We start from the raw sequence: 22296 nt of genomic DNA, 5'->3' as shown, positions 1-22296 counted from the left end.
TTCGTTGTAAACGTTTAAGCTGCATACGATACCGACCTGGTTTTAAGATTAGAATGAATGCTTAGATTTGGTTAAAAGCCTATACGGCTTAATATAATTGCCATTCGGTTTGAAGTCAATTACCGTCTATAATGTTATTTTTTAATACTGTATAATAGTTCATATTATACTAACGCTTTTTTTCTCAAATTCCAGGTGCTGTTAATTTCACTGGAGCTACTGGCATCGCGAAGTGGAGCTGCTGCGCTGGCTAACTGCCCAGGCGGCTGTAACTGCAACGACGAGACCCTCGTCGTGGTGTGCGAAGAGAGCCGCCTCGACGTCCTCCCTATCGCGCTGAACCCTTCAATACAACGGTTGATCATCCGCAATAATAAGATTAAGACTATCGACAGTTCCATGCAGTTCTATGCGGATCTACAGCATCTAGACCTCTCTCAAAATCACTTAGTTAACATTCCAACGAAAAGTTTCGCATATCAACGCAAACTACAAGAGCTGCATCTGAATCATAACAAGCTATCTTCAGTAACAAACACAACTTTCCAAGGACTTAATCAACTAACCGTTTTGAATTTGAAACGGAACTTCTTGGAGGAATTAACAAACGGAGTGTTCACTACTCTGCCACGTTTAGAAGAACTTAACTTAGGCCAAAACAGAATATCGAGGATTGAGCCCAGAGCCTTCGCTGGATTATCGGCTCTGCGGATCTTGTATTTAGATGACAATCAGCTGAGCTCAGTGCCAACCACATCGTTCAGCCTGTTGGGCAGTCTGGCAGAGCTGCATGTGGGATTGAACGCATTTTCATTCCTGCCTGATGATGCCTTCGCAGGTCTGAATAGACTGACTGTGTTAGATCTAAATGGAGCTGGTCTCTCCAACATTAGTGAATATGCGTTTAGAGGTCTTCCAGGACTAAGGAGTCTCAACCTTTTTGGAAATAGACTCATTACAGTCCCCACACTCCAACTGTCTGGCCTGACGAGATTAGAGGATTTGTATATCGGACAAAATGAATTCATCTCTCTGGAAAGCCATTCTTTCAAAGGCTTGAAAAATCTGAAATTACTAGACATCACAGGCGCCACTCAGCTGGAAAGAATTGAAAAAGGAGCGTTCGAAGATAACATCAATTTGGAAACAATTGTTCTTGCAAACAATAAAAAGTTGGCAACCATTGAAGATTGCACACTATTGGGCTTACCAAAATTGAAGCATGTTTCCCTGAGAGATAACGCTATTGTTACACTAAGCGAAACAGTGTTTATTGGAAAAGAGTTGAAGCAGCTAGATTTAACTGACAACCCTATCTTCTGCGACTGTCAACTGTTGTGGCTGCAACAATTACTGTATGATAAGAGCAATTTCACACAATTACACTGTGCGAGCCCCGAACATCTGAAGGATAAACCTCTAAGGAACTTGAATGCTGATGATCTGGGCTGTGTCCTTCATGACACGCGACAGCAAACAATCATCTGCATCGTTGTAGTTGCCTGCGTAGCCACTATTGCGACATTAGTGTTAATATTGTATAGATATCGCAAGAGCATGCAGGAGAAACTCAAAGACTACAAGTGGAACAAGGGCCGTAAAAACCTCGAGTACCATAAGCCCATCTCCACTGAGGAAGACTGCATAGTGCGCGGTATCCACCCATCGCAGTACCCCGCGCCCCCACACACTCCCGGCCTCAGGCCTATTCCGGTAACGGAACTGTAGCTAGAGCTTTACGCCTCCCCGAGCGTTTTCTTCATGTCAGGCGGCCAGGGCTCCGCCCGGAGGCCGCAGCGCTCGGGGGGCGGCGGCACGCTGCCCGCCAACGGTTTCACGTACATTGGCGGTGACACGCGCCCGCATCAGCCACTCACGCTAAATAATGGCGCACCAGCTCATCATCTCAACAATGGCTCTTTGCGCTCATTACCTGATAAAAAGAAAAACCGCAACGGCGTCGTCTGCCACCCAGAGAACTTCCAGCGCAACCTCGACACGCGCTACTCGAGGAAGCAGGAGAACGGCTACATGCGCAACTCTGAGACCATCATAGGTTTCCCGCGCAACGAGCGCGAGTACGAGCGCGAGCACAGCGAGTACAGCGAGCCCGAGTACTCCATCATCCCGGAGAGCGGGTACGGGCGCCCGCTGGACGAGTACCCGCGCGCCTGCTCGCACTCCAACACCTTCAACTGCTGAGTGCGCACTGAACTATCTCAATCGTTTGTGATCTTGTAATTCTAGCAATAAATCTTCATTCCATTAAGTTTTCTATGGACGGAGTCAGTCGTGACGGACGTAGTGCTCTAGAGCGGTTAGTGACATTAGAAATTCGGGTCCGGTGTACGTTCGACCAGTGAGGACTATCCTGTATCGTATTCGTTTTAAAGAGTACCTTATTTGTAAATTATAAATTTAAGTAGTGATGGATCTATTTTTCAATGGGAGGTCGGGGCTCGGGGCGTGTGTAAGTGAGACTTCCACACGAGACAACGGTACAATGTACGGACTAGTCGCAGCAGAGGAGTGGGGGGGCGCCCTCCAAGGTGTACATCATAAAACATTGTGATTTGTAATATTTTCTACCAGTGCGGTGGATTTTGTATTTGATTTTGTACAAAAAACCATTCCATATGATATCTTTTTAATGTCTAATATTTTATTTATAAATGAATAAAGTAAGTGTGCGTTAAATAAGACACCAATATGAAAAATATTAGGATTAAAGAATGTAAATATATTTATACTATATTGAGATATTTATAAAATTTAATACAATCTTGTTCTTCTAAAATTATCATAAAATTATTTCGGGATATTGTATAATTTGCTATAATGACTGATATCCTAATTACGAGATTTCTTATGTCTGTCACTACCTACCTATACTTACCTACTTACACTACCTTTCTAGTCGTGTAAGGACGAACGCACCCATTATTTCTAATATGAACACTTCGATCACTTTTATGCTCAATCCTAATATTGTATCTAATAATTTATTAAGATTGAAGTAAACGAAGAAACGATGTCTTATTGCTGTCATTGTTAATTAATTCATTATTTTGTTACCTATTTTCTTTAAGTCCATGCTACGAATGTCGAGTGATCTATTCAGAAATGTGTTAGGTACTAAATGCTGAAGGCATTTACTGATAGCTTCTCAGTTACTGATACGATGCATACCAATTAAGTTAGCCAGTATTAATTAGTTTAATTGCAATCATGTTTAAGCATTGCCTCATTATCCCGATTCCTCCAATTGAGGAAAATGTTAAGTACCGAAATGAGAGATAACGGAGGCTTTAGTAGTTAAACTAATTTTTACTCAACTACTTACGACTTATTAATAAATTAGGACTGCCATAAAATGTTTTGCAATATTTACTTTTCTAAATAGATCACCGACATTTACAATAACGTGCCTGTGACGAATTCTCGTCGATGTTACAATAATGAAAATATGTCTTTGTATGTAAACTTATTCTTTTCTTCATTTTACTCAAATGTTCTTGCCATATTCCAATAAGACATAATGGTAATATAGAATAGGTATTTGATACATTTTTATTTTGTAGATAATATTTTAATATCTCTGTAATTAAATTAAATAAAATATAGATTTAAAAAAAAGCGCGCCAAATACATAGCAGCTGTAAAGTCATGATAAAATGTGACGTTTAAGGTTTGAAATAAGAACAATCTTTTTTTTTTAAAGAAAAAAAAAGTGTAATTGAATCGCTAGATACCTTCATAGTGCCATTTGTGTGTCTTTTTGGATTATGGCCGTTTTATACTCCAGTTTTTATATTCCCAAAACGAACATACTTACCTGAATTTTGGTGTTATTGAGTTATTGTAAATATGGAGAAATTAAAGACTAAGCAATTTGGGCATGTGTTAGTGCCTAGTGAATGCCTAAAAATGTATACAAGAAAAATGATGAATACATATGAAAACATTGTGATTAGAGTACTCACGACATTGTAATAGAAATCATCAGTCATTTCTGTACTTTATTGTAGTTATTACCTACATACAAACTCGATAAATATAACATACCTCAAATTTAATTGTGTTTTATTTTTAGGCAACCCTTGTAGTAGCCAAAAAGACATCCACCTGTAACAGCTCAAAATCTAGAGCTACTAGCTAAAAAAAATAGGGAAACTTTCGTCACCCGCCTAGCAACATACAACCCCAGTATATAATAGATTTGCTAATTGACGGATAGGGTGGGATTGAGGTTGGCCTGGGTTTGATCCCTGGGTTCATAATTTTATGGATTCGACTGATCGATACTATCTATGTTTTGGTCACTTTAAGGGTTGGTTCATATCTGACGGAACATGCGTCGCATATTATCGGTGGCGTAACGCCAGAACAGACGAATATATAGAAAAACACTTGACTAATCACATTCATGATTCAACCGATGATGCGTTAGCGCGATCGATGATACGCTCGACGTATTTTACGTCAGATACCTATGAACCGATCCTAGATTTTTATTATTAGAGATGCCTAAACTAGTAGATACATAGGTGAATGATAACACACGGCTTTTTCCGATGAGGGTAAGCAGAAACTAAAGAGCGCCACCTAGTACAAACCTTGCGTACTTTTTAGTTACCCCTACATTCAGAATACTTTCGTTAAAGTAGGTACCTACCTACTTCAGCTTCTAAATATCAGTATAGCACAGCAGTAGACATACCTAATTATATAGATAGCACGAAATTATTCTAGGTCTATTATACCTATATAGCAAGTGTAGTGCCTGTCTAATAAAACATCATGTGATAAATTTCATTATATCACACATGATATTTTGTTATCCATCTCAACTCTAAGTTGAACATTTGCACAACTACCTGCTACCTCTAGGGATAAAGGCGTGGTGTTGAAGACCAATACTTTGTTCCACTGCCTAGTTCCTACATAGGTTCAGCATTGCTTTATAGGGTCTTTTAGGAAAATAAGTATCGTAAAGTGCAATAAAACAACACTGAAATATACCTACTACTGAAAGCCTCAAATCAAATTACCTAACTGTACTGTATAGACAATCAAAATAGGTAGTGTAGACGACCTCATGTAAGATCGTGACCATGAGTCATTGAACTTGAGACAACCTTACAATCCTCAATGTGACTCACAGGACATTGACCTCAACTTGCAGAGCAAAACCTAATTCTAAAAATACTCGCAATGAAATAAAACTCAGGAAATTGTTCATTAATTTATTTATACTTTTATAGTATGCAACATTTTATTCATTAACATTACAAAATTGTTCAGCCTTGTGATGGGAGAAGCCGGATCCAGCCGATGCGCAGATTGACATGATTTTGTAAATAAATAAAAAAGATATGAGTTTTAGGCGCCTGTGTTAGAATTGGAATATTTATTATGAGTAATTCACTTATGCTGTACACTTAGAACTTCTCCTCCTCAAGACCATGCTTGAAGAACATCATGATGGGGATCTGTGTGCCATCTACATCTCTGTACTCCATCATGGCGACCATGCCATCACAGTCCATGGACTCTCCAGTGAAGAACTGGAGCTCCTTAAACCTGCCAAGGATGTCCTTCATTACTTTGTTCATGTTGGTCTTGAAAACTTCAACTTGGTCAGGTGCCTTCTCTTCTAATTTTGCAACTAATCTGAAATTAGAGAATAATTTGTTTTAGTAATGTGAATATGACAATGAAAGAAGTGTACTTTCATTACATTAAGAGACAAAATTAAATCACATAATTGTGATATATTAGAGAACAATAGCTGAGTCAGAATAACGGCCATGTGCTTTGCACATGTAACACCAATAAAGAAAGTATAAATAAGGGAAACAGTTTGCAGTATAAATATTGGTTCAAATGTTAGCTCCATTTCATGAACAAACATTACAGAATGAATGTTTTTTCATTGAAGTTGTTATTCTCGCATCAATCGCTCCACAGGATGACATTGAGAGTCAACCGATGGTATTAGGTGATGCATGAATCCATTAACAAAGAGATACAGGCTAGACAAGGTAATTTGTGCTCTTATCTTAACGGTGTGTCATTTATTAAGTGCAAAATCTAGGAATACTTGTGTAATCAACACAATAATGCATATAAAACTGCGTAATGGAAAAATACCACAATAATCGAGATCAATGTTCAATGTTTCGAGGAAACTAGTGAATGTTTATAAATAAAATCTAGGTTTATGGCATGTTTTGTTTTCCACAAGCTATGTTGTAGATATACACTATTATTTCAGTGCAGGAAAGTGTCAGAATGATGAAACAATGTTTGTAATATGTGAAAAATAGCACAATTTCTCATCATTGTTCTATATCAAAACAGCTGAAGTCATCTTGAACTTAACCTACACTGATATGGTGTTATCATAACTAGGCATTCCAAAATAAAGATAAGAAGTTGATTACATAAATATTGATCATGCCATTCACATGCCCACCATGTGCTGCGCTCAGTGCACAATGGTTTAAAAAAAAAATGCACTGGGTGTGCAATATGGCTGACTTTCAGATTTAAATACCATGAATGAAAATCCTCTCTAAAAGAGCCATATGGAACAGAGAACTAGATAATTTTGCGAGCATATTTTATATCCACTATTTATATCAATAGCTCACACAAAAGAAAAGATATTATTCAAGTGCAAAAATAACACATGGCATGACTAATACATCTACTACTAAGTATATTGACCAATGACATTAAAGATAGTGCAGGTTGCAGATGCATAGCTCAATGATGATTGGTTGAAAATTAACACAAAGTTGGATCTCCCAATCTTGTGGTTTGATTTAAAAACAGATTGGTCATGCATGACGCTGCTAAATTGTTTTTAAATGACACCGTATGATTTACAAGACAGCTGGAACTGCCCTGTGAGCACTCACAACTTACAACTTGTCTTCAAACCTGTCGCACTTTTGGGTTTACACTTTTGATGGTTTTATCACAAAGCATTTAGCACTGTTACACTCACTTTTTCATGTAGTCTTTGAGGTATAATGTGTAGGACTTCTTGTCGCCAAAAGCGTATGTTTCGACAAGCCTGTGGTTCAGGACAATGTCAACACCACTTTCGACAGCAGTATCTGTGCCTTCGTCAGCCTCTTCAGCCGAGGGGTTGAAACCTTCGATTTTAATATCGCCCTGTGCTCTCGTCACCAGTTTGCCGGTCACTTCGTAAATTACTTCATCGACCAGCTTTATTTTGTATGTGTCCGAGAACATCTCATCACCTGAAAGAAACCCATGATAAGTTTAGTTTCACTCTCACATCTTGATGACTATTAAAACTGTAGATGTGGCACAATTTAGGAAAGACTGCAGATGAGACATCATCACATCACTTCTTGACTAAATGTCAAATTCACTGTTATCAAATTTTTACATTATAAATGAAATATAGACACAAACTTCACAAGAAACACATAATAAACTCAATTACCAGTAATAATATCTTTATAGATCCTCATTTTGATGGATTAGAGGCGATTAAAAATAATAAAAACCGAAACAACGGCTTCTTGCCCCAAGAACTAAACCGGAAAGGGCTATGAAACGAAGAGAAGGAAGTAGGTAATGTTGCCAACTTATAGCTGTATAAAGTTGCCATATTTAATTTTATAAAATATATTTTCTATGCAAATTATAAACTGAAATAATTGTATTTTTATCGTATTTTTTTATTTTATTCATGAATAATATCAAAAAATATTGCATTAAATATTTTTAGTAAATTCTAAATATTTTTTACACTAAAGTTTTTCTCTCAAAAAGTTATGGAACCAAGAAACTAAACGCGAAACGTCAAATACCATTTCTGAAGAATCCGCAGGAAACAGGTGGCGCCTTTAGTTCATGAAAAGATGGAAGTAGTTCTCTATAATTCTAATGTTTGCCGATTATGTGGAGAAGAAAATGATAATGGGACGCTATTATATTCCAATGAAGAAAATAACCAAAACTTATTTGAAGTCATTAATACTTATTTGCCAATCAAGGTATACCAATTTTATTTATTGTGATTTGTATTGACTTCAATCGATGTGAAAATAAAATGGCTGCCTTTCTGAAGATATTTAACATTTTCTGACTTATTATTGTAATTCATTGAAATAATGAACCATATTACGAGCTACTGTAGTGTTAAATATTATAATTCAATTATTTAGATAATCAGTTTGATATACTCAGTTATAAGCAGAAAAACTGTTACCATATCGTCAAATGTCACTTGCAATATTTTTGTCCTGCAAAAATAAAGGAGCTCGCGCCAAGTTTGTTTTTTTGATGATATACAAATTCATAAAAATAAAATTATATTATTTTAAACCAAGAATATGCTGTTTCTAGGTATCTGATGATGGGCAACTACCTCGTACCATTTGTCCAGGATGCACCATACAGCTAGAGGCCACTGTAGAGTTCCTAAATCTTATTATAAATGGACAAGTAAGTTTATTTTTAATAAATTTAATATGAAATATTACCAATAAAATAATTCTTATAATGAAATTGAATTATTGAATTAATGAAATAAAATAAATAGCAAGGTCATAAATAAATAAATTACATAAGTAAATTAATCTTTACAGAAAGTTATTAGAGAGCTCCACAATAGAGAGAAAGAATACAAAAAAAGTTTACTACTTCCTCCAAGTGAACAGGACATTATTACAGATAAGATTATTTATGAAGGTGAGTCTTGACAAAACTATTTACACAAGGAGACAAGTAGTATTCACATCGAAACCAAATCCACACACTACACTCATTAAGACATTGACTGCCAACAAAAATCTGTTGAAGACAAAGCCTAGGTACACTTTGCCCCCTATGGAAGTTAATGTGTTAATTGTCAATATTGTATATAGAATCCTTAGAGATATAACAAATGCCAAACAAACAAAATGATATCAAGTTGTTGTTAACTATTCATCTTAACTGATGTGGACTGCACAATGGTTCAGTGACAGTAGTCAACAACCCAAAACACAACTCCGCACACAATATTCATACATGTATTCCTTATGGATCACTTATGTTCCATCTCCCATAAACATTTCCCTCCAATTTTCAGTAAATACTAGTGATGGTGTATACCACGTAGAACACCCAATCGCCTTACAAGTTGCTGGACTTGATAAACCTAAGAGAAAGAGAGGTAGACCTCCGAAAAAGCCAAAAACACCTGAAGAATTAGCAAAGGAAGCTGCAGCAAAAGAACATGAAGCTAAAAATGCAAAGAGAACTGAGAAAGAAGATGAACCGTTTGGTAAGAGACGAAGGAAAACTCCAACGAGGTTCAAGGAGGCTGTACAGGTGAGTGAAATTGGACTTATTGTACTAAAACTGTATACTTGAAAATATTAATAGATTGATTCTGGCTTAGCTACATTTCTAAACTGTTTGTTTTTTAATTTGAGTATTATTCATTGAGCCATCCTTTATTAGCTATTCCATTCTTAAATTTTAATATACTGGTAATAAAAAAAATTGTCTATGTGATAACTAGTGTCACCAGTTTTGTTTTATAATGGTTTTCTAGGGTAAAGAACTGGAGAGGATTTTCAAAGAGGAAGGGGTCACTGATGGGGAAGAAAGTGAGGCTGAGAACCTGAAGGCTCAGCTAATAGACAAGAAGCCACCAGTACCGAGAGAACCAGAGGTCATTGGCCATTTGGAGGAATCTGGAGAGCTAGTTGTAGTGGTCAAAGGCAAGGGACGTGGAAGACCTAAAGGTAAGTGAAACAGTAGATAGCTCTATCCTTCTCTTACTAGTTTACATGTAAAGGACAGTGATTGAGTAGATTGAGTCATCATCATCATCATCATCAATCTGTTCTCGTCCATTGCTAGACATATGACAGTTTGAGCCATATGATAACTGAAATGTCTGTCATGTAAAAGATACACTGAACATTCAAATTAATCACAATAATACACTTTTTTAAATGATTAAATTAAATTTATTACTTTTCAAATCTTCCAGGTCCAATGATCCCAACACGTAAAGAATGTGCTATTTGTGGTATGGAGTTCACATGTACGGGTCGGTACATGTCTCACATAGCTCAACACGGTCCAGTCCTGTACCAATGTGAGCAGTGCTCTGAAACATTCACTACAAGGCTGCATTTCAACATCCATCAGAATGAAGCCGGCCACACCGGACATAATATTATACCCTGTAAGAAAAATACGGAGAGAAGTAGGAATAAGGTGAGATATTAGTACATTTTAGAAATATAGGTTATTGCTTTTAATTTTGAAAATTAGTCCAGTTGATGTTACCATTCTTGCTTCTAACAAAAGGTTTCTTTCGTCAACAGATATTATAATTCTGCTAATAATATACTTTATTGAATAACACTTCAAATTGCATTTGTTACACACACAAAATCATTTAAATTATCTGTTTTATATGCAGTGGGTAGCATTATCACAAGCAGGGATCTCTGCCACATAACATTAGTAGTACCTCAATCAGTTTTTAAGAATACAATTTTGACTAATAACCAAATTTTCTATCCTTTTTCAGAAAAATGCAAAGGCTCAATTAGAAACTGCGTCAGTACAAGAAGTGGATCCCCTTTCAATTCCTAATACACCGCCAGTACAAACAATAGACAATGTGATATTACCCGTAACAAATTCCCTGCCAGATCTAAACCCGCAGCTCATTGTAGCGGACAATGAAGTTAGTGCCAGTGACTCGCAGAGGACTGATAGCCCTAACATCGAAATAGTCTCTAGTCCTATTGCTAATAGTGATGTTAAAGTAGTTGGTGAGTATTAACTCTTTAAACCATTATTCCATAAAATTTGTGCGAGCCTGTAATAGCTTACAAGAGGATTGTTAGTAAAATGTCACGGGAAGATTAATTAAAAGGAAGTGGTGGATGAATGAAAATGGCTGTACAAAATTACAACACTTTATGCACCCAAAATATAGCTTTTATAGATGCTATTTACTACCAATCTTTGTATCTACTATTTCTCTTTACGTCTTAAGCTCTTTATATCTCTAATGTGATTGCTCGAATTATTCTATATGTATTTAAAATATAATATCAAATAAAATACTGTCCGATTGTTTTCAGATTCGGGTACAGATGCGATTGTGACAGAGAAGTCTGATGAAGTAGACCAAGTAGTAACCACTCCTTCCGGTAAACCAAGACTGAAGTGTCCACACTGTGACAAAACATTTAGTAGTAAACAAAGCAAGTCTTTACATATTAAGGTAAGATTTTTGTCCCATTAGCTTTCTGCCAACAGCTCCGATCGCAGTACTAAGAGCTTCAGAAAGTTTCCCTATCCTCTTATAATAAAAAGATACCTCTCAAGCCAAAATCCATCAAGCCGTTTAGGCTGCAGAGCGTGCCAAACAATTATACATACATACATACTCTTGAAAAACATTACCCTCCTTCTGGCGCAGTCGGGTAAAAACTACAATACTTTTTTCTAAAAGGTCTGGAAAGCATCTGTAAATCCTTTGGTCCGTAATATAAATGTTCATGAGCAGCGTACATCTGCTTTTATGCCGCCTTTGAACCAGTCCTTTTGTCTTGTTTATGTATAATTTGACCAAATCCAAACAGAGAGAGAGAAAATTATTTCTGAATTCAATCAGCAGCCATATTTTTCCCAATATGATTTGATGAACACTCAAACATTGTTACGATTGCAGGCGACGCACCAAGGCGAGCGTCCGTACGTGTGCGGAGAGTGCGGCGCGCGGTTTGCGTACCCGCGGTCGCTGGCGCTGCACGCCGTCAGCCATCGCCGGCACCGCTCCACGCCCGCCAAGGGATACGCCTGCGATCTTTGCGGGAAGGTAACCGTCTTTTTTACATAATGGTTGCCTGCAAAGTCGGTTTTACGGGCGAAGATTTTACGTGACAACGTCTTTAGTGGCGGACCGATCATGTTTGAGTGGGAGAGAGACGCAAGGCATTCGCCGGTCCGGCGGGCCTCTCTCTCGTTCGGTGACTCATCGTAACAGACGTGAGCGGGCGTTACACTTTTTCATGAGTGACTCCGAGCCGCAACCTAATTTAAGACGTTGTCACGTCAATATTCTTTAAGTGTTAACCTTTTACTGATGTGTTTTAATTTTATTAAAATATCCTCCTGTTTTTTCTGCAGGTGCTGAACCACCCCTCGTCCGTAGTGTACCACAAGGAAGCCGAGCACGCGGGGCAGCGCTACGTGTGTAACAAGTGCGGGAAGTGCTTCAAGCACAAACAACTGCTGCAGCGACACCAACTTGTACACTCGCAGGACCGACCCTACCAGTGCAAGGTTACTCATACATTTTGTACTGTACATAAAGCTCTACATAATCTACTCGAGATACATTTAAGTTAACCACAGGATATCCAATTGTCCACTATCGAACATCGGGTTAATCAATACATATATTTAATAGTCAAGTTTAGGTCAATACAAGCTACATGTGTATACCGAAAAACATAATAATTTACATTACACATATTTAATGTTTTTTTTTTTTTTTCCAGTTATGCAACTCTACATTCAAGACGAAGGCGAACTTCCTGAACCACTCGCTTCTACACAGTGGTGTCAAGAAGTTCTCCTGTGATATATGCAAACACAAGTTCGCACATAAGGCTAGCCTCACGCTCCATATGAGGTGGCATACTGGTAAGAGACGATTAGTTTTAGTTGTATAAGTTACTAGATTCAAGTGTGGGAGAGCCATGCTTCGGCACGAATAGGCCGACTCGACCAACGAAAACCAACGTAAAATAACGCTTGCGTAGTTTCGTTGTGTGAGTGAGGTTACCGGAGGCCCCCTTCCCAATCCCCGATTCCCCAACAACAACCCTTAAATTCCTAACGCCCAAAAAGCCGGCAACGCACTTGGTGTTTCAAGTGTCCATGGGCGGCGGCGATTGCTTACCATCAGGTAATACGTCTGCTAGATTACTGGCGTGTTTCATAAAAAAAAAATGGTAAAAAGATCCTTCGTTTTCATGGAACAGACTGCTAAAAGGCAGTTGTTTGTATCTCAAACTGTAGAAAACAAACCCAACGAATTTATGTTGATGGTCAATTTGCAGGTCAGAAACCGTACGCGTGTAACATTTGCGGCAAGAGTTTCAGCCAGAAGGGCAACCTGTCGGAACACGAACGTATCCACACCGGCGAGAAACCGTTCCAGTGCACGCAGTGCCCGCGCAAGTTCACCACGTCCAGCCAGTACCGCCTGCATGTACGGAGGCATAACTCGGAGAAACCGTTCATTTGTACACATTGTGGGAAGAGGTGAGTGGCTGTGAGATGTATTATTATTTATCCTGATTTATTTTATTGCTTATCTGGTAATGAAGTAATTAAATCTTGATGATTAAGGACAGGTTGGATGGTCTATTGAAGAATCGATTTACATTGGTAGTTGGTTTACAGTTATTTATTTGTTATTTTTATGTATATGATACACCATATTGACATTTGCTGTTAAAAACATAGGGGTAATGTGACGTAGGATGACAGTATCCGCTTGCTTGTCTTTAGACCAGCAGTGATCGGATGTGAAGAGCTTAAGATTGAACTCAGTGGGGCTATTGGAAAATTTTGTGCAATATTTACAGGTTCGTGTCCCGCGGGTCGTGGGCGGCGCACGTCCGTCGCGAGGCGGGCGGCGCGGGTGCGGGCGCGCGCGTGCACCGCTGCGGGGAGTGCGGGCGCGGCTTCGCGGAGCGCTGGGCGCTGCACAAGCACGCGCGCCACCACTCCGGGGAGCGCCCGCACCGCTGCCCGCACTGCCCGAGGGCCTTCGCTGACTGCTCCAACCTCAACAAGCATAAGAAGGTACACACACCAAAAACATAATTTCCTCATTCTTACCAACGTTCTTCTACATTAACTAAACAAAGTACACAGTGCGACGCAGTGCGACCGTTGTTATGTCTTCCATATGCAATGACATGTGTGTCAAAGCTTTCAAACCTAGTGCTCAAAATGTTTCACTTTAATGGCGTACAGTCTTGAGCTTTAACTCTAAATACCTAACCACAATAACCTTTCCATCTTTCAGCAAGTCCACAAACAGATCAGTCTACTTGCAACCGCGAACCAACATCAGCTTCCTTCGCCTGTGACTCTGAAAGTGGAGTTACCCGATTCTCCACAAGTACAACTGGAGACGGAACGCACAGTGTCACTGCCTGGCGCTTCCCCCGTCAAGATGTTGGAGGAAACCGCGGAGGACGAGTTGGAGGAACGAGTTATTTATGTCACGTATGACGTCGATGGCGCTAACTCACCCGCGTTCCATATACTCGATCCAGAACAAGTAAGTTATATTTTTGAAGGAATGGGCATGTTTCCTACTAGTCAAATTCAATACTTTTTTCGAAACGTCAAAAACGATATTTTCTATGAACTTTGTATGAAATACTCTATTATGACGTCATAAATTTTTGACGTCAAATAGCAGACTTCTAGCTAGAAAAAATCGAAAATTAAATAGTTCATCAAATTTATGAATGATTTAGTGTGATTATTTTTGAATATTTTATTGTATTAAAGTCCCAGTCGTCATCCCTATTCTAATGTCGTTTTTGAAAGTTTATAGGCTAAAAAATACATGTCTTGATTCCAGGCAGCATCTCTAGAAGACAGTAAGGTGCTAACGACATGCGAGCTATACTCCGGGCCGTCGCTCCTGGTCCCGCAGCCTGAATACGAGCAACTCGAGCTCGAGCACGAGCAACTAGAGCTGGAGCCCGAGCAGGAGGAACTCGAGCAATTGCCTGAAGAACTTGTACTGGATGGACATGAACATAATATACCTGTAAGTAGTTCCGCTATTTTCGTGCTAGTGCCGATCAAAAATGCTATCTACTATTTTAGCGGTGATGATGTTAGCGATTTCTATCTTTTAAGATGTGGTTTGACATTATCTAGATCAAATAAACTAGAATGAAAATATCACACCTATTAAAAAACTAGGTAAAATATCACGCTTATTTTTGGGAGGCATGAACAATGAAACACTAACGCCCCAATACTGAAATGTTACTCAATTTTAAGTTGTACTTAAACATCGTGCTCTCTCTGTCATTTTATTAAGAACTGATAGCGACAGTACTACATTTGAGAGCGTGTTAAAATTGAGTAGCGTTTAAGTATTCGGACATAAGTAGCACAATTTTTGCATACCCCGTTTATCTCTTCTGCGAAATAATATTCTCTTGTACATCGCATTTGTAACTTGATGTTATTATTTATAGGTAACAGATGAGCAGGGCAATCCACTCCACTTCACCATGCAGGATGGCACGCGTCTAGCAATAACGTCTGCCGATGGGAAGTCGTTGCAGGTGATAACTCAAGATGGTCAAACTATACCGGTTGAAATCAACGGTTACGCTGATGAAGAAGTACGTATCTCACTTATTACATCTTACTTCTAAAACTGTAGGATTTATTTATTGTCCAACTTTCAATGTCGTTCTATACGTGAGAATGGACAGGTTTATAGGATAATCAAATAAAATTAACATAAATAGCTCGACAATGATAAATATTCATTATTTATGTGCTATGTTGTCGAGTACGAAAATGACGACAAGAGAATCTGCAGTTGTAAAAAGAATCTTATTCTTGTTTCCAGGAGGTGGATAATCCCGATACCATAGTTCATCAGCTGAACTTGCAGAAAAGCATTGATTCCAACGTGTCGTCGCCGGTCACACATTACTTTACAATTGTTTAATTACTGCTCAGTTTACGTATAACGTAAGTATACGTTGCTAACGGAAACAGAGTCGATATACGGTAATTCTGTGCTTATCAAACTCATAAAATACAATACGTAAAGAAACTATTATTTCGTAAACAGCAACTAAGGACTAATATTGTCCAGTTTGCGTTTTTCTTGAATATATTCAAATATGTTTTGGACAATATTAAGCTGTAGCATTCTCGTTGCAGTTGCAATAGTTACCATATTTTATAAATTGCCATTTTGCCACAGTTTAGTGTCACTATTTCAGGGTATAACAATGATGTAATGACTTTTAGATGTATTGAGCTCAGCTCGAATTAACCTATTACAATGTATGTATGGACGGTAAATAACAAGACATTTCTAAGATATTACTAGGCATAATTTGATAATCAAACGTCACATTACCTACTATCTGAATTGACTTCAAACATTGTATGTGTCTGATTGTTCTTATTTCTCCATCGAATTAATTGTAATGCAGATTTTAACGGGTTGCTGATTATTATTATTGATTGTATAGTTTTATTATGAGTTGATTAACTTTTGCATTTTGATGCTTTATTAATTCCAAATAATTTTTAATTTTTACATATGACCACAAATCCAACATGTGGTCACGCCATTAATGTTGATTGGTAAAATAACCATAAATGTTGCAAGGAGCAATGTTTTTAACAACAACAGCCAATTGCTATACTTCTTATGTTATGGTGAAATGGTATTTAAGTGACAATTAACTGAGAGAATAGAAAAGTTAATGTATGGGCTCTGTAATGACATGTCAATGTCGTATCTCATAAATCGAGTTTTCTATCCTCCCAGTACTTTTTTTTGAGGGGTAATATCATCCAATCACTACTCCCGCCTAGGGTTAGGCGAGGTCAGACTCTTACTGACTAAAAACAACCTGTTCCTATTCCTACTTTTCGAGCCGGAGCCCCGGTAACCCGCTGGGTGGTCCACAGATCCGGGTCTCGGAAGACCATCGTTAAATGTCCATTTGGCTCACCGTACTGTATAAACATGGTATAAACTAACAAAATATGTACTAGTCAAACATTAAACTAATGACAGGTACCATTTTTACGTATAGTATAAAACGTATTCCTTGTCAATCTGTTCTTGACTATACATTTCTATAATTTTAAGGTACCTATTAAATTTCAATCCGAAATAAATGGAGATTATTATTTGACTATGATTAAGTGGGGAATATTCATTGATTATACGTGTTTCTATCAAATGAGTGATTGTGGAAATTATGACTTATTTTTATTGCCAACAAGGGCATCTCTGTCATTCTATAGGCAACTTTACTCATTGGTCTGATACCAAAAACGTATATGATTTATATTAAGAAATTATTAAGTATTAGAAGTAAAATTAAAAAGGAAATTACAAATTATGACAGGTAAAGTTGCTTATAGAATACTTTAATAAATAAATACCTATAAGATTAGGTAGCAACTATAATTTCGTGTAATATTTCGGTCAGTATTGGTAATCTTGGGCAGTAGTTTATTGTATATTATAATAGTGGCCAGTCTTGTGTCCGCTAGAGATAAATATTTCTTAGAAACTTCATACGAAATGCGCCAAAATTCTTTATATCTATCTACAGATATCTTTTTGAAACTGACCATTATGAGTTCGTTTCTCTACCAAGATTACCAGCATTGTATCGAATTTTAACTAATCTCTTTTAATTATATAATTTCAATTTCGTCGCAAATTTAATTGATTGATCTCTAAGTATCAAAATAATATATAATTATTGATTAATTTTATTTAATTTGTACGTCTATTTACGTAATTATAATTTTAGGGAATCATTTTAATGGAAACATACCAATTTTAAGTTTAGAAAATGCCGTCGTTATCTAGTATAAGACTAGTACAATAATGAGTCAGTCACAAATGTTTGGCCAATAGATGTAGACAGTATTAAAATTCATTCTAATTTAATTGTTATGTAAATATGAATAAAGTTAATTTTTTATTACTCAATATTGTATTTTTTTCAACATACTTTTGTGAATACCTGGGTTTTTACCTCTAATTAGGGTCGATTATCTACTACTACTAGCAGAGTCGAAGCGCATCGAAGCGTCTTTCCAAAACTGAACATATAAATTCAACCTTAACTCCACAGCGTAAGCTACACATTATATCTGAGATTTTAAAAAGCATTGACCCTTAAAAGGAGAAGGAAAAGAAGTGTCTACCCGGGATAAAGGTACAAAAAGGAAGCTACTTACCATTCGTGACTTCGGGGTAATGAAACAACACATTAATATGAAATTCAATATTATTTCGTTATGGTTTTAAGTAATACAATATATTTGCATACAATATACTATCAGTAGTATATTATTGATGACCAATCATTAAACAATGAAAAATGATATTCATCAATTCTCCTTTAACATTCGTTTAATAAATAGCTGTATACAAAAAAACAATTATTTACAGGATAAGGCAGTACAATTACCACGTAAAATGTGCCTTTCTTAGTTTTAGCTATACAAGCAGTAAAAAAATGGGAATTGAATTAACATTGAATGGGGTCAGTTAAACAAATCTTAGCTCCAGTCAACTTGAACGTAATCACTAACGAGTTAAATATTATAACGAATAAGCGATAATATTAGTTTGTGAACTTGTTACTTATGTGTGAGGAGACAGTTCTACTAAAACAATATCATTAATGTATCTAAATTATCGACCGTAAACTTTTGGGCTGTTCTATTTTTGAGACAATTTAATCAATTTGGAACGTATCGACCATCTCACTAATACATATGGCAAACATAGCGATTATACACTGAGTAACACATTTGTAACTAACGCAGCATTAATCAACGCATACATACGTTACGGAAGCGATCCGCCGCCACCGCCACGAGCTCGGCACGGGAACTAATTACAACACAAACACGCGGCCGCGATACATCACTTACGGAACCGATCGAAGCAAACATAACAAACTCGATTCGAGCCGACATCCTCCCTAACTGTACAATATGACACAGGCACCGCCGGGCCGGCCGTCCGCCGCCGCCGTTCCTACAATTGATTACTATGACTCGAGACTGATTACTGGCGCCGGCGGACGGGGGGCCGGTCCAGAACACTTCGGTCGACCACACACCTAACACAAGCAAAATTAACATAATTCTCATGTTCAATAAAACAGCTTTCGCCGAGGAAACGCACTAACCGACATTTTAAAATACAATGTAATGGACACTGGCACTATTGCCCTACCATAGCGTTTAACTGAAGAGTAAAAAGGCTTGACTCGACTGCCGCCGGCGACTAGATAATGGATTCTTTAAAATTTAGTGTAACGTCTATATGACAAGCGCCATGTCCTTCTTGCTGGGCAGCTGCACCTTCTTGCCCTGCCACAGCGAGTTGTGTATCGTGAACGCGTCGATGGTCACCGTCAGGTGCTTCGTGTGCACTTGCGAGAAGCATTTGCTACCCGAGTTGTATCTGGAAACAAATATTACTCATTAGTATTGTAGACATGGACGTTATTACAATTCAATATGTGAATTATGAGTTAAGGGTAAACTTACTTGAAGAACTTATCGAACATCCTATCATTGACGTGTTTGGGTCCCGTGCCGTAGAGCTTGGTGACCTGTTCCGTGTCGGGGCAGTACGAGTAGAGCGCCCGGAACTGGCAGCCCGCGTCCCGGAACAGCACGAGGAAGTGTTTGCTCTCGGAGCGCGCGATCTCCTCGAGGACGCGCCGCTTGGCCTCCGCGTTCACTGCGCCCGGGAACACGCAGTACTCCACCGCGTTCAGCATTATGCCGCGGTTCGACTTCGAGGAAGGTTGTTTGTACAGTCTTGGACCTGAACAGTCGTGTAATTAGTATTTGTGTTTCCTATAGCAAGTACAGCTCTACATAATGCCGAAAATTATTACAAGCCAAGATTTCCTACTGAATGTTCGTGTATTGCAAAATAATAATAAAAAACTCAAAAACTTTTGTCTAAAAAACTGTTTGAAAACGTGTTTCGATAGAATTCTATTGAATACTTGTTGGACTTGTGGAATAACTTCAAAAGTTGTATATCAAATCTTATAATGTAACAATATTCAAATAGGTACCTATCGAGGTAAACTTCAACTGTTACTAAAACTATATCTGAAAGTAAATCCTATAGCTATGTTTAATGTATGTATGTTTATTTACAACTAAATTAGTAAGTACAAAACGATGTAAAATGCACAGTGAATGCACAAAGTTAAGTGCCGTGATTATGTGTTAATCTCAAGTCTGGTGAGGAAGCGAGTTCGAAGCGAGACACAATGCAGGTTCGTTAGATCAAATGCTGTTCGCAAAACCATGCCTTAAACATAGATTGGTTCAGTTGGCATGACATCGCTGGAATACGGTGTTTCATCAAGTTTAGTGATTACTGTGTCGGTAGTTCTAGAATACGTGTCGGTGGCAGACTAGCTACCTAGTAACTGTATGGTAAGGACCTTTGCGTCGACTTCTATCGGAGCTCCCTAGAGACAAATAATTCCTTGTAATCAGTGGTGTCGGGTTAAATCGGGAAACTCTGTGGTTTAATTCGGAGTGTGCGTTGTTTAATATTTTAGGTACGTATGTTTTAATTGGTGCTCCATTTTAGTGCATTTCTTTGGGTCATTTGTCAACTTAAATATAAGTTTTTGATAGTAGATTATAGAAAATAGTAGATATAAAAAAACATTGTTTAAATTAGATTTTCATAAACAGTAACAGTAGACATTGACATTAACAATGTGAATGTAAAACAAGACTTTACATTTACATTGTTGGCGTCTCAACAAAGTATCAAATAGCTAATAGTATAGTACAAGTAGTATGACTGACCTGAGTAGTCCATGATGGAGGAGTGCGTGGAGGAGACGTCGGAGGTGTCGTCGTGGTGCTGGCGGCGCTTGCCGATGGCGCCGGGCAGCGAGCCGGGGCCCGACGCGGGCGAGCCCAGCGTGCGCACGCCCGGGGACGCGGCGCGCCGCGGCGGCGTCGCGCGACCCAGCCCCGAGTCTGCGGACCACACGCGATATACCTCCGCGACACACTAAGCTGCTACATTCTTCTTTCTACTCTCTATCCAACCCATTACTATTCCCTACGACCCCCAACATATACATTAAAACGACGACTTTTTAATCCAACTCCCAAAATTATTCACATTTTTTTAGGTTTTGTTTAAACACAATAAATTTTATTGTGAATTTTTCTGACTATATTTATATCACAGGATTAATAATTTAACTAACATATTACACTAACCCTCGATTTAGTAAATTAAAAGTTAATTTAATTGACTAGCATAATTAAAATTAGTATAGAAATGTTTCTTTCGTCGCCTAATTCTTTCTTTCTATTTTAATCTTGTTAAAGGAAAGCGTAAAATACGAAATGCGTGTCAACACTACGTATAAGGTGACATCTACTGCCGCTGAAGCGAAACTAAAAAGGCATAACTTAACAAAAATAAGCGACATTTTGTATTTTACGCATAAAATACATATGATAAACATATACATAAGGGTTTTATAAAATAATTATGTAATATGTATAACAATTTGGTCTACTTATGTAAACACTTACAACCATTGATGTGTCTCACTATACAGGATGTATATTTCAAATTCAGATGGCGTAGTTATAGGTCTAATATAAAGAACAAATTGACTTAAAGAGTTCCCAATTATAATTGACTTAGTTTTTTTATTCTTTATTTTTATACACTTTTCTCTCTTTTTATGTGTAAATAGAATATCATTATGACTCTGTAATATATTATTAATATGTAATAACGAATTTGTACATAAACCCTGTATTATGAGATTATCCTAAGTATTTAGACAATTTCAATTGACTTTATCTCTGGTATGTTAATAGCATTTGGAATACCTAAAATAATCCTACAATGTTAATATTTTAAAACTAACAGGGGCTAAAATAAAATAATTTAAAACCTTCCTTACCTTTTCCGTTACCCAACTTACACTTAAATTACTGAAATTAATATTATTAGCATCCTTTTTTATTATTTCTTAGTCACTGAAATTATAAGTTTCAGTAGAAGAAAGAAAGTAGGAGATAATTTAGTTATTAATAAATTAAATTAACCACGTAATTTCCCTTTGTAAATATATTATTGACTTTTTTTTTAATAAGGTTGTAAAGTGTTTAACGGACGGATAGACGATGTCACACCAACACCAAGATATACACATATATAAACATATAAACATGCTCTATTAACCGACTATATAGTAATATAACCATAACCAAATAAACCCTGTACACTATGGACTAATGCAAACACTATAGCAAAAAAAAAAAAAATTGTTCAATTCACATTAATTTCAACTTTATTTATATGTGTTTAAAGTTCATATTACAATGAATGTTGGATTGTATTGAAGACGCAAAGGATATTAGACTTTCGAGTGTAGGTTTTAAAGT

The 22296-nt window shown here is 37.4% G+C and overlaps 5 protein-coding genes across 22 annotated transcripts in view; 3 read left to right on the top strand and 2 right to left on the bottom strand.

Moving 5' to 3' along the window:
* LOC118273326 (leucine-rich repeat neuronal protein 1-like) overlaps window positions 1–4076 on the top strand; it is a 245848-nt gene extending 241772 nt beyond the window's left edge. For all 3 annotated transcript variants that reach the window (XM_050697179.1, XM_050697183.1, XM_050697182.1), the window contains one exon: window positions 196–4076. In XM_050697179.1, the coding sequence (XP_050553136.1) occupies window positions 196–1728 (1533 nt within the window). In that variant the 3' untranslated portion in view covers window positions 1729–4076. The remainder of the gene's footprint in view (window positions 1–195) is intronic.
* On the top strand, window positions 1762–4076 carry LOC126911254 (uncharacterized). Its single transcript, XM_050697187.1, has one exon. It carries the CDS (start codon window positions 1762–1764, stop codon window positions 2200–2202), a length of 441 nt encoding a protein of 146 aa, XP_050553144.1. The 3' UTR covers window positions 2203–4076.
* A 1156-nt stretch (window positions 4077–5232) lies between these two features.
* Window positions 5233–7647, bottom strand: LOC126911574 (translationally-controlled tumor protein homolog). The gene is made up of 3 exons (XM_050699390.1): window positions 7484–7647; window positions 7016–7274; window positions 5233–5673 (listed from the first exon to the last, which is right to left on the bottom strand). The coding sequence occupies exons 1-3, from the start codon at window positions 7509–7511 to the stop codon at window positions 5442–5444; spliced, it is 519 nt and encodes a 172-aa protein (XP_050555347.1). The 5' UTR covers window positions 7512–7647; the 3' UTR covers window positions 5233–5441.
* A 209-nt stretch (window positions 7648–7856) lies between these two features.
* LOC126913088 (zinc finger protein 27-like) lies at window positions 7857–17812 on the top strand. The gene is made up of 17 exons (XM_050707912.1): window positions 7857–8039; window positions 8392–8490; window positions 8634–8736; window positions 9119–9360; window positions 9587–9779; window positions 10031–10260; window positions 10580–10826; window positions 11142–11284; window positions 11735–11881; window positions 12193–12348; window positions 12567–12711; window positions 13131–13335; window positions 13662–13881; window positions 14108–14365; window positions 14675–14866; window positions 15306–15455; window positions 15689–17812. The coding sequence occupies exons 1-17, from the start codon at window positions 7905–7907 to the stop codon at window positions 15788–15790; spliced, it is 2967 nt and encodes a 988-aa protein (XP_050563869.1). The 5' UTR covers window positions 7857–7904; the 3' UTR covers window positions 15791–17812.
* A 283-nt stretch (window positions 17813–18095) lies between these two features.
* The window catches only part of LOC118273629 (patronin-like), a 50466-nt gene continuing 46265 nt past the window's right edge, over window positions 18096–22296 (bottom strand). For 13 of the 16 annotated variants that reach the window (XM_050696581.1, XM_050696620.1, XM_050696570.1 and 10 more), the window contains 3 exons: window positions 20686–20862; window positions 19390–19672; window positions 18096–19303 (listed from right to left, as the gene is read on the bottom strand). In XM_050696581.1, coding sequence (XP_050552538.1) covers window positions 19159–19303; window positions 19390–19672; window positions 20686–20862 — 605 coding nt within the window. In that variant the 3' untranslated portion in view covers window positions 18096–19158. The remainder of the gene's footprint in view (window positions 19304–19389; window positions 19673–20685; window positions 20863–22296) is intronic. The other 3 variants (XM_050696610.1, XM_050696622.1, XM_050696629.1) reach the window with 1 other exon arrangement.

Source organism: Spodoptera frugiperda, chromosome 1, assembly GCF_023101765.2.
Source record: "Spodoptera frugiperda isolate SF20-4 chromosome 1, AGI-APGP_CSIRO_Sfru_2.0, whole genome shotgun sequence".
In the NCBI taxonomy this organism is placed as follows: Eukaryota; Metazoa; Arthropoda; class Insecta; order Lepidoptera; family Noctuidae; genus Spodoptera; species Spodoptera frugiperda.
This window is presented reverse-complemented; position numbering and strand designations above follow the sequence as displayed.

Coding starts and splice junctions, on each gene's coding strand:
- LOC126911574 (XM_050699390.1), bottom strand. CDS start 7,511: ATGAGGATCTATAAAGATATTATTACTG. Junction 7,275..7,483: donor CTATAAAGATATTATTACTG/GTAATTGAGTTT, acceptor GGTTTCTTTCAG/GTGATGAGATGTTCTCGGAC. Junction 5,674..7,015: donor CTCAAAGACTACATGAAAAA/GTGAGTGTAACA, acceptor CTCTAATTTCAG/ATTAGTTGCAAAATTAGAAG.
- LOC126913088 (XM_050707912.1), top strand. CDS start 7,905: ATGGAAGTAGTTCTCTATAATTCTAATGTTTGCCGATTATGTGGAGAA. Junction 9,361..9,586: donor GGTTCAAGGAGGCTGTACAG/GTGAGTGAAATT, acceptor ATGGTTTTCTAG/GGTAAAGAACTGGAGAGGAT. Junction 11,882..12,192: donor CCTGCGATCTTTGCGGGAAG/GTAACCGTCTTT, acceptor TTTTTTCTGCAG/GTGCTGAACCACCCCTCGTC.
- LOC126911254 (XM_050697187.1), top strand. CDS start 1,762: ATGTCAGGCGGCCAGGGCTCCGCCCGGAGGCCGCAGCGCTCGGGGGGC.